General features: G+C 39.1%; 1 protein-coding gene across 6 annotated transcripts in view; it reads left to right on the forward strand.

The window, feature by feature from the left end:
• The window catches only part of gdpd5a (glycerophosphodiester phosphodiesterase domain containing 5a), a 38948-nt gene that overhangs the window by 10509 nt on the left and 16190 nt on the right, over window positions 1-12249 (forward strand). For all 6 annotated transcript variants that reach the window (XM_034889283.1, XM_034889281.1, XM_034889282.1 and 3 more), the window contains 4 exons: window positions 11230-11333; window positions 11546-11639; window positions 11732-11791; window positions 11871-11969. In XM_034889283.1, the coding sequence (XP_034745174.1) occupies window positions 11230-11333; window positions 11546-11639; window positions 11732-11791; window positions 11871-11969 (357 nt within the window). The remainder of the gene's footprint in view (window positions 1-11229; window positions 11334-11545; window positions 11640-11731; window positions 11792-11870; window positions 11970-12249) is intronic.

Consider the following 12249-nt stretch of genomic DNA (forward strand, 5'->3'; position numbering starts at 1 on the left):
GAGATTCATGTATTCTAATGGTCCTAAATGACTAGATGGAATTTTAGAGGCTAATGTTGGACCTACATCAGAAAAAAAAGTATTAAATCTTTTTGCAATTTGCTGTGGATCCGAAGCAATAGAATCGTCAATCTTAAATTCATTTGGTAAATGTTTTTTTTAATGTTTTTTATTAAGAATACAATTGATGGTTCTCCACAACGAGGATGGATTATTTTTATGTTCAACTAATTTCACATTATAATAGGGGATTTTTGCTCCTCTTATGACATGATTTAGTCTGTTTCTATATTTTTTAAAATTCTAACAGTTTAAATGGAGTAGGACAAAAAAGGTATTTTTTATATTAGCTATTTTTGTTTTTTATTGACATTATGATAGCTGGAGTTATCCATGGTTTGGACAATTTATGTTTCAAAGGCACTGGTTGGAGAGGACAACATAAGTTGTAAACCTGCGTAACATTTTTTGAAAACAATGAAAAGGCCTTCTGAGAATCTACTGTTTGATAGATTTCACTCGATGATAATTGACTTAAAGCCTGTCTGAAATTTACCACATTTCTTTCACTGAGAATTCGTCTATATGTAATATTTTGTAAAGGGGGGCAATTTTCACTTTCGTTACCAGCTATTAGAAATATGGGACAGTGATCAACCACATCAATACACAGGACACCGGATTTCATACTCGTGTTATATGCATTAGTAAAAATATTATCGATATGAATTGCTGAGGTATTAGTCACTCTGGTGGGGACTGAAATCATAGGATTAAAGCTATAGGAATACATAGTGTCAATAAATTCCTTAATTAACGTATTTCCCTGACTGTTTTCAATGTTAATGTAAAAGTCCCCCATTAAGTAACAGTTTTTCCTTTCATTAGAAATGATATCCAGAGCATTTGAGATGTCAATAATAAATGCAGAGAGGTCACAATTTGGTGGTCTATAGATACATATAATTATTACTAAATTAGTTTCTAATGCTACCACTTCTGAAGAAGAATCTAAAAGCTTTTCAATGTCACATCTTTCTTTTTAATGTCGATTTGAATTGATAAACAGAGAAACCCCTCCACCCACCCTTCCCTTTCTACATCTAAAAATATGTTTGTAATCTTCAAGATGAAAATTTCCAGCTGTACTGTCGGTCAGCCATGTTTCAGTAAGCCCTATCACATTAAAGGTATAATTCAAATGTTCAAGGCAAGTGGATAAACCCACAAAGTTTTTGGCCAAACTGCGAACATTAATATGAAAGAAAAGAAAGATCATGTCTAATACTAAGAGAATTTATCAAAGTTTTAAAAGTACTTTCACAATGGTATTCAGAGGAGCCAGAATAATTCTGTTGTAGTTGGTGAATACTGTTTTGATCTGAAGAAATCATCATGCATGTGGACTGGATCAAAAGAGGTTTTGCCTTCCCAGTGAGTGAGTTATGTAAACAAAAAGCAAATCTAAAGCCTATGGGCTCCATGGTACATTCAGGTGCACCTTGTTAAAGTGCTCATATTATGAAAGAATCACTTTTTCTGGGATTTTGTGTTTGGTGCTTCCACACACATACAAACTTGTGCATATCCCAACAAAGATAGTACAGAAGTGAGATGTCTCACTCTGTAGCTAAAACAAGCGAGATGTCTCACTGTATAGCCTAAAGACCAGAAAGACCTAAACACACAGGGAAAAAAAAAAAATATGGTTACGAACCTAAAAATGAGTATAATATGGCGCTGTAAACTAATGGTGCATTCAATTGCACTTCATAACCTCTGAAAAAATTCAAACTCTTGTTGCAAAATACCCTTCGGCAATAGAGTGGCTCTTTTTGGGAAATTGCCGTCCCTGTTAAAAAAAAAATTGAATCGTGAACTCAAAAGCAAAAGTTAAACATTCTAAGTTCTATTTTCCATTTTGTGGTTCTGAAGGCCAGAAAATAGATTTGTCTCTGACTTTGTGAAAGGCCAAACATGACTACACAAAAGTAACTGAAAATGCAACGTACATGCAGTACATTCCTTAGCTAACATGCCATGCATTGTACATTACAAAAACACACTGTGGAATCTCAACTAGCTTTGAAAATAAAAGCCTGTAGATTAAGATAATATTTTGTTTAGCATTAAAAAGTTCAAAAAGATGTTGGGCAGTGTTAAAGAGTTTTTTCTTCAAAATCCAAACTAACTATACTAAAAACTGATAAAATCCGAGCATAACATTTGTTTATCTTTCCAGTGTTTGTAAGGTAGTCACTAAATGTGTTGCTGCACTCATTTGAGCTTTTTTAAAATTAATTATTAAGGTATTTTAGGGATTAAAACATTGCGAACAGATTTGTTTTAACCCTTGTGTTGTCTTCTCGTTGACCATAAAACTTTGTATTTTTCTGGGTTGAAATTTCAACATTTTGTTGTTCATTTTCTATACTTTTTTTGACCTTTTTGTTTCAATTTTTATTCAAATTTTTTGTGTGACTTTGTTTAAAATGTTTTTTTCATTATGTTTTAGTCAATTTTTTAACAATGTTTTGTTGCTTTGTCCAATGTTTTTGAATTTTTTTGGACATTTTTTTCAGTTTTATTTTAGTCCATTTTTCAGCATTTGAAAAAGAAGGTTTTGGTTGATTTTTTCCCTGTGTTTTTGTAGTTTTTCCCCAAAAAGATTTCAAATTTTCAACGTTCTTTTGTCATAGTTCTGATTTAAAAATTCTTTGTAAACGGGTCAAATTTGACCCAAGAACAACAAGTGGGTTAATCAAAAAGATTGTTTCCAAAACTAATCCATTACAAGTTTATGTCAACTACATTTTTTTCACTGAATTCCTAAGTGGCTTCTAGACTGGGCCCTAGTAACTGGGGAAAACGATCCTTACAATAAAGCAAGTAACAGACATAGTGCAGTGTTTGGATGAGTAAAGCAGAGCCAGACACCCAGCTGTGTTGGAAACCCGCAGGGCAGCCACAGCTACTGCTGCTGGATGTCTTTGTTATCACAAAGAGCCAGTGCCTCTTCCGTAAATTAGTCCATTTACTGAATGTGTGTGGCAAGCACTGATGTTGGGTTAACCAAGAAGAGAAAATATAATACACAGCAGCCTCTTTCCCTTCTCTGTCTGTAGTCAAACACACAGTGCATGCACATAAGCAGATAGGTTAGCAATCATGCACTGAAATGCTGTCTGGTTACACTGCAACACAGCGACGTGTGTTTGATTTTATTACTAGCAACTGTCCTTTATCAGTCAGTAAGACCTGGGGCTAGGACAAAACAATATAAAATGTATCATATATATTTTTCAATATCATTTCTACTGCAATGTCAAAGATGTGTGTCATTTGGACAACGCGTTGCGTTCTGATCATTGCAGGTTATTTTAAAGTGCTCATATTATGCTTTTGGGATTTTTTTTGTGCACGTTACATATTTAGAAAGTGAAAAAGCCCAAGTCTCCCCCAATGTGCCTTACCATGTCCAACAGAAAACACTGTTCACCAACGGTTCCAAACAGCTCTATTGGAGTCCAGCCTTTACTTTGGTGATAAATGTGCGTCACTTTGTAACACACATTATAATGCTCGTTGCTAGCGTGGCACGCCCTCATACTCTGCTTCTGACTGGCTAGTAGTCCTTACAGAGGTACTGCGCATGTGTGACTCCCAACAAAGATGGAATAGAAGTGAGATGCCTCACTTTGTAGCTAAAACAGAGAGCACAGGGTGAAAAGAGGAGCTGCAGCAATGTGCAAAAACATGGTGTTTTCTGCAAATTAAACCATGTAAACCTGTTCTGATGCAACTTCTAAATACAATTATGAACCTAAAAATAAGCATAATATGGGTGCTTTAACTTGCACGAAAGCTCATTATAAAATGAGAAAATACTCCATACTCGGTCACTATGAATTCTTAGGACAATGACCTGAGGGTCGTGTGTTTAATGTCCGGTGCAACTGATTTGGATATTTTAATTCTTACTTACAGCTTCTCCGGCCAAGGTCTAGATAATGTCAGGTTTGCAGTGCATGTTAAAGGGCTAAAGTTAGCAACTAGCTAGTGAAGAAAGTGGAACAAGTACCACCAAATACAAATGAATGCAGGTTAAAAAAGATTTGTATATAGTATGTTACCTTACCATGTATTGTCTGTTGTCATCAACCCATTAATGTTACTTTTTATTTCTGTTCTAGCTAACCTTATACATATATCTATTCAACATTTTGACCATGCAACATGCAAGGTATGAGTTGCATATACAGTACATTTTTAATTTTCATAGTTAACTAGGTTAAATTCTATTATTCAAGTTCCACTTTGTTCTGCCATTGCACATGTAAAACACCTTATATTTGCAAACCTGCATATAGCCTACACCCATATGTACTTGCTCTCTCAGGGTGCATGTCCAGCTGACACAGACCTTGTCTGAAACAGGCCATTATGTGCTGTATTTATGAGCAGACAAAGGAGGAGGGAGCAGTTTGTCACAATGTGAAGTCAGCACAGAGATCAGGATTCATGAGCGCTGTCAGAAGTTGAGTACCAGCAGTTCCAATTTGAGCGATTGAGAAACATTTGAAGGCCATGTAGCACTCAGGGAAAAGTGTCAGATATCACACAGCTTCCCTGACTTGTACTTCACAGTGATACTGGCCTGCTTGAGCTTGGAAAATATGATATGGTGCTGTAGAATTACCACAATTTAATAAATGGATGAAATACAAGACAGTATGACGAACAACAAAAAAAGAAAAAAATACTCTGGGGAAAGTAGAAGTTCTGATTTAACTTCTTTACTCAAGTAAAAGTAACAAAGTAAAAGTAGCCTTGCAAATGAAACTTTAGTGGACATCTTTATATTCGGATGCTTACATTGTCAATGGATGTCTGCCAATAGGTCTAAACATCCCATTTATGATTATTGTGACAGAGACTTGGACTCCAGGTTAATAAGATTCTGACTGAGTAATAAGATATAAATTCAGTTGTGATTCTGTGATAATTCCCAGATCCAGTTTCCCTTTTTTAATCTTCCCCTTAACATTTAAAGGAATCTACAGTACATGTATGTGTGTGTGCTCAAATATGGTATCTGGAAAGAAAAAAATGATAAATTATGAATTACTAAACAGACATTGATCAAGAAGTTTCCCATACTTTAGAGTTACGCAGCACATTGGCCAGGAGTCATTCTTGATGCCTACTATCTCAAACATCTCTCTCAGATAAGGCAGAGGATAATTGGGAATGTCTTGCTGCTTGTCTACCCAATCTCTGGGATCTCCGTTTTCTTCATTTTCAACCATGTCGTCTCCACACTATGTGCAAATGTTAGCGCCATCAAGCTGCAATGATTTGCCGTGAATGAATGCAGAATGCCGCCGAATCTGTAGTGCCTAATAAGTGGTGGTGGTGTAAAGTGTAACGTACAGTAATGTATATTTCCATCTAGTTAGACTGATTCGGTATTGATGATGCATTCTCCATTATCCAATATTATTTGAAACTTGTTTGTGAGGACTAGATTTGGACTGTATTTAAAGCTTGCAACTTGCGCTCACAATCACACCTGATAGACGACCTATCAAAACTAAAGTAACAAGCCAATTTTGTAAAATGTGAGGAGTAGAAAGTACCGATATTTGTGTTAAAATATAAGGAGTAAAAGTAAAAGGTCGCCACAAAAATAAATAGTAAAGTCAAGGAAAAAATATCTGATAAATCTACTTGAGTACAGTAACAAAGTACAAATACTCAGTCTCTGCTTTCATGTCTCTGATTGCATTACATCTTTAAAGACGAACTGCCATTATTGGATTTAAAGGTTTTTATGCATCAATTTGATGAAAATCTGTTTTTGTGCATTTTATCTACCTCTCAATTTCCACAGGATGTCCAATATCGCAAACTGTACTGTTATTGTTAGAGTTGCATTCACTGTGACAGAAAATGCTATATGTTATGGTTCTGTTGAGTGGATCCAGTTGGAAGTTAACTCAGGTATATATATATTTTTAATTAAAAAAGCAAAGTAAGCAAGCAGGAGAACTGACGGCAGACCTGTGAGACGTTCCCAGTACACAATGGAGAGCTGGAGTGTACGGCTCTGAGCAGTCAGGCTGGGCCTTAAACACAGGTGGTGAACTAGAGAAAGACAGAGACACAGAAATGTTTGCTACAGGTCAAAAACATCATGCCGTAGCGTTGGTTACCCTTGAAGGGGAACTGACTAACTGGTTCCCCTTGGTTGGGTTGATTACTGGAACGAGCCACAGGTGAGAGACACTGCAGGTGATAATCAGCCAGAAGAGGTGAAGCCAGAGCAACACGGCCACAATTGCACACACTTACAGATCATGAAAGACCGAGGCTGAATCTCATCACCCTTATTTAACAACTCCTCGACTCCTCGGTCCTCAGGAAATTGTTCTATCCCTCCTTGGTGAAGGCTGTCTCGAAGTTCTTATTTCTGCCCTGAGGAGCGAGCACGGAGGAGGGATCATTGAGGAGCTATAGCCGAGGATACATGAGAGCAGCCTTCCTAGAAGCTATGCAGCTGAAAGCCGTTGCTAACTCCAGCAAAACAGCTGACGAATGTGACGCTTTAGAGGAAAAAGACGTCTCATCCAGCTAAAAACACATTTGCTCTTTGCCTCTCTTGTCCCATGATTTCCTCGGTGGGAGGGACTAAGACGTGAGGAAGGGAGGCTACTGGAGGACTCGGGGAGGCAATTTAAGTAACATGAGATGTAGCAAGAGATAGTAGGGAAGGGAAACGGGACACTTGAGAAAAGTGGACGTGGCAAGGCCAACTCAATCAATATCAATTCAATTCAATTCAATTTTATTGATAGTATCAATTTATAACAAGAGTTATCTCAAGACACTATACAGATAGACCATACTCCAGAATTTACAAGGACCCAACAGTTCTAGTAGTCTCCTCCAGAACAAGCAACAGTGCGACAGTGGCGAGGAAAAACTTCCTTTTAGGCAGAAACCTCGGTCAGACCCAGGCTCTTAGTAGGCGGTGTCTGACGGGCCGGTTGGGGTTGGAATGAAGAGTGGCAATAACAAAAATAGACAAAATTTGTAGTCTGTAGCAGTTCTTTGTAGTAGTTTGCGGCATAGCAGGACGCTGTGCGGCATTACAAGGCACAGCAGGACATAGCAGGGCACTGCAGTGTAGCAGTAGAACATGGCATCACAGAACATGGAGCGGGACCAAGGCGACAGATGCTACCCTGATTTTGGAGCCTCTCTGATCCAAGGGAACATTCTGGGGAAAAAAGAACATAAGGACTCCGGGGAATGACTCCCCAGAGCTAGGTTGGTAACAAGCATTTCTGGGACATGGATGCACATAAATTAAAAGATGGAAAGATAGAGGAGAGAGGAGCTCAGTGTATCAAAATAAGTCCCCAGCTGTCTAAAACTATTATTACAGCAAAAACCAAGAGAGACAAGGTAAAGAGAGCTCCAGCCCGGTCGGGCTAGAACTCTCACCAACCGGATCGTAAATCATGACAGTTACCCATACTGCCCCCATTCATTCACAGGTATCCCTGCTACTGGAGGCAGGACAGACAGCCCCACTGGAGCAGTTGTGGATTGAAAGTCTCCTCATCACAATTTTCTACACCACGAGATTTTCTCAGCCAGGGATTACTTGCCTTGTTAGTCACATCCTTGCTCCGACCCCAGTAGTAACCCTGCCTGAAAGTGGAAGCCTAATCTACAAACAGATGGTCTCTGGAGGATGCATACTATAGAGCTCAACAGTGGGTTTTGATAATAAGTTTTGAAGTCTAAACAATCTAAGGTAGACTGAACACAAGCTATGAGATTGTGAAACAAAGGTTTCTGCTCCTTAAGAATCTACGTCTAAGTCTGTATGAAATCGAAATTGTTTTAAAGGTCCCATGGCATGAAAATGTCACTTTATGAGGTTTTATGCGTCCCCCCAGCCGGCCTGTGGTCCCTCAGTGGCTAGAAATGGTGACAGGTGTAAACCAAGCCCTGGGCATCCCGTTCTGCCTTTGAGAAAATGAAAGCTCAGACGGGCTGATCACGAATCTTAAGATTCAAGATTCCAGAAAAGGTTACCTTCTCTTTCTCTGCTTTGCCCCCCAAGATAATTTGGCCCACACATGAGAGAGAGACAGCATGGCTTTCAAACGAGCGAAGTGGCAGTTGGTCAAGGCCACACCTCCATCCTCCACCTTGTCATAAAAGAGACTTCAGATACAGTATTAGGGTACCACTAAGGTCTATACAAAAGAGACTTCAGATACAGTATTAGGGGATCACTAAGGTCTATTTAAAAGCATCCAAAAGCACCATGTCATGGGACATTTAGGAAAAACGTGTTTATTCACAATGGCAAAGAGAAATACTCCAGTACAATCCTAAGGGTAACAGCAACGTTACTGATTGGTGGAGCTCGCTTTTACCACGTAAATGTTCACTTCACCCGCAAATGGCCATAGCAAGCTGGTGCCATTGAAGTCTATGATCGTTTCTGTACGTTTGTAAGTCTCGTTCCTATGCGTTTTCAAAATTTTATTTTGCACCGAATCAAATGTTTTCAACCATGATTCATCTTGTAGCTGGTTGGCTTGGTTCCAGACTTAAAACTCTTTATAGAAACATTTAGTGAAATGCTGGAATTTGGTTAGGTATTGTGGGAAAAGTTGTGTTTCCCACAGAATTTTATAATCATAAGACTTTCAGAAATACTGCGAACAACACTGTGTTTTAAAGAGGTTTTCAGCCATTTACCTCCATTGCTGTTCCTAGTTTGGATCCCAGAAGCAGATTCAGACTCAGGCATAACTGATTGGAGTTTACAGTTTTTAATTTTATTGCTGTACATGCAAGTAACACGGATAAAACAATGTGGTGAGGTGGTTATCCTGGTGGAAGCAGCTGGCATCTGGTTGTGGGGAATCTGTGGCAGGCAGAGGATCAACAGGAGGCAGGCTTAGCTTAGGCAGTTGCTGGAAATGGAAGAGACAGAGGTGAAGTTATTTTCAGCGGAATCACAAAAAACGGGTCAAAGCCAGATTCTTCACTGGAGTTTTAAGCCTGAAGAATTAATACCACGTAAAGAGCGGAAACAATCTGTCAATAAGTGAGTGGAGAGCATGGTTTCTCATACTGATGCCGTGTTCCAGACACAGTTTTTATCCCATAAGTTACAACTTCAAGTCACGTCTCACCACTTGGTAGCGTTCCAGGCAAAGTCACCACAAACCCTTCTAGCTAGCAGTAGCGTTAGCTAGTGGCTACCTAACGTTGACATTAGCTATCGCTAGCTGATACAAGCAATTTCTAGTCGGCAACATATTTTGGACTTCATTTAATAAATCAAACCTGTAGTAGTACACAATCGTATGTGTATTGTTGTGATTGCAATGTGTGGAATTTCTTTACGTTGCCTATTTATACTATTTCTCACAACGTCTGGACAGCATCAATAGGGGTCGCCATTGTTGTTTATGTGTGTGTGAGACGTCACAACTGTAACTAGGAGTACAATAACCTGGTACGAGTTCCCAAGTAGTAAGTTACGGGTTTGATTGCCGTTCCAGGGCACTTTCAAGGGTAGAAGGTTGTGAAAACACGAGTTATGGGATGCCTGGAACGCAGCATGAGCTCAATCGTAAAAGGAAGTCCGCTGTGCCAGAGGTCACCGACCGGGCAGTGACAATTGCAAGCCCACTCAGGATGAAAGCCACAATACAGAGAACTTCATAATAACTATGGCTGAATCATATTAGTTTTGGCAGGTGGTCTAACTATAAAAAAACATGAAATGTGGGTAGATGGAAAATGCTGTTTCTTTGAAAATAAAATGGACTCATATCCAGGACACTTCCACACAAGGTAAACTGACCTCCAGGTAACTGTGATACCAATTATAAAACAGCCACTGGTACTTGTCACCCTCCTACCTCTAATGCCACGTTGCTACTGGCTGTATCATGTTAGAAGACCTTTTTCATGTCGCTCTTTGTAGACTCAACCTCTACATCAGTGCAGCCATTTGCGCTTTACTCGGACACACATCTAATTGTCTCCCAGCATAAGCCGCTGCACGTGGTGAGTCCAGGCATGATGTGTTGCAAAGCTGATCAATGCAGTTGACTGACCTATCATACTTTACACCTCCCCTAACATGGCATTAGCTCCTAATCCTGTTAACTACTGAAGAGAAGAGTCCTTGAGTGTTGCACATGCTCTCCTCTCTACTTTTGTTCCACACGTCAAGCCAGAAGACTGTACTGGAGTTAGGAAATCTGTCTAAATGCTATTGTAAACCTGTTGTTTTGACCCTGTAATACCATGTGGGAATGACAGGAAGTTCTTATTACCAGATTGTTTTTAGAAAATAGTAGAACTGCATGGTTAGCCTGAGAAATGATAGTCATCAGGACTGAACAGACACAGAAAAAAGCTCCACTCACAGAATCTCAAACCAAGAGAACATCCAAGGGGAAATCTGAGTACACCATAGTAACGATCCAATATCATTACATACAAGGTCTTGACAATAACAAGCAAAAGAGAAACTAACTCCTTTAACTACTGTAGTTCCTAAATGGGTTTGACAGTACTGTGCATCCAATTTAAAAAATTATAAATCATGAGCTAAATTCAATGTCATGGGGTTGTAATTTGTTGTTGTTAATCTCCACCCGTCTAAATATTAGTATTATAAAACCTGTACAATTGGACATTCGGCTGTGTGATGCTTGTACCTAGTAAGCTGTATTAGTATTTTGGTCATTTGGGGACAGCAGTAACAAGCTGTAAGCAGAACATTAATACATTGTCACCCTATTAAGTTAATATAACATCGTAGCAAACAGCCTTTATTACAGCAGTTAGAGAGCAACATTAGCATTAATTAGGAAAAGTGTGACCATTCTGACTACCTGGTAAATGTAAGTCCAATATTCACTCTCCTTTAAGCTTTGGGTTTGGTCTCCACCTAGTCCTGAAGGACATATCTGGCTATTTAACAGCTAAATGCTATCCACCAGCTAGTCACACATATAACACACAAGGTAATATACATACAGTTTATTCATAAGGTTTTTATACAATATAGTTATATATTATTGGATTAGTGGATTATATATAAGTATATATAGGTATGTACTAGTCTCGGTGTAATACATAAGACGGTAAACTGATGCTTGCGCTTGCTTTCCTTCACAGTGGGAGTGCACATGGTTCATCATCCTATGCAGTTCTTTCTTCCTGCTCCTCTTTTGGGCCTACTTCTGGTTGGTGGCTCAAAATGATTTCAACGAGTTCAACTGGTAAGTCATGTGACTGAAAGCTGTTTGGGACAAGCTTTTGGAACCCGTTCAGTTGAGTAGGGTGCTGACCTTACCACGGCGGGGTGGCAACCGGCACCCATCATTTGGACAGTGATTTCATGGTGGTACCAGGCTGCATAGTCTAAGCAAAGAGAATAATTAGTTTCACCATCAGCACTGATCAGTCAAACCCAAACCTGTTCACTCTCCAGGTCGGTATACAACCGCTCTGGAGAATGGAGGGACGAGACGATCCCCATCCTTGCATCCACCACCGTGGGATTCAGCTACATCACGTTCCTAATGGTAACTTTTTTAAAACCCCTTTATTTATTTTTGTGAAATCTTGCTTATTGCAAGGTTATAATAAAACTGGCTACATCTGGTTTCTTTTTCAGATTTTAGCACTTTTCCATATTTCCCTGGGCCAGCAGATGAACCTCTACTGGGTTCACAAGGTGCTGTGATTTACAACTTACATCATTAGCCATGGATTTGCTCCATGCACACTTTAAAAAATAACCTCTCTCTCTACAGATTGGAGTGTTGGCTACGTTGATAACCATTATCTCTGGTGTCGTCACTGTTGATGACATATGGGGGGATGAGTGGGACATCCTGCTTGTTTCACTGCAGGTTGGTCTCAAATCAGAATGAGTGTGCAATACGCTTACAGCATGTTTTGTTTTTTGCTGTTGTGTTTTTACCTTTTGACTGAAATTACATACGGTATACAATAAAAACAGTTAAAAGGAGGTGTAACAGATTGCTACCTACTTGGTAGAACATGATGGCAGTTCCCATGAAGTGGCATCGATTGATTATTTGATTGAGTGATTTAAAGTAGCATAGTGGGGTTTTACTGCTCAAAATCACAACATGTCAGCACATTTAGATAGAGTTGGCAGCCTTTTTA

The sequence above is a fragment of the Etheostoma cragini genome, chromosome 13 (assembly GCF_013103735.1).
Source record: "Etheostoma cragini isolate CJK2018 chromosome 13, CSU_Ecrag_1.0, whole genome shotgun sequence".
NCBI lineage: Eukaryota > Metazoa > Chordata > Actinopteri > Perciformes > Percidae > Etheostoma > Etheostoma cragini.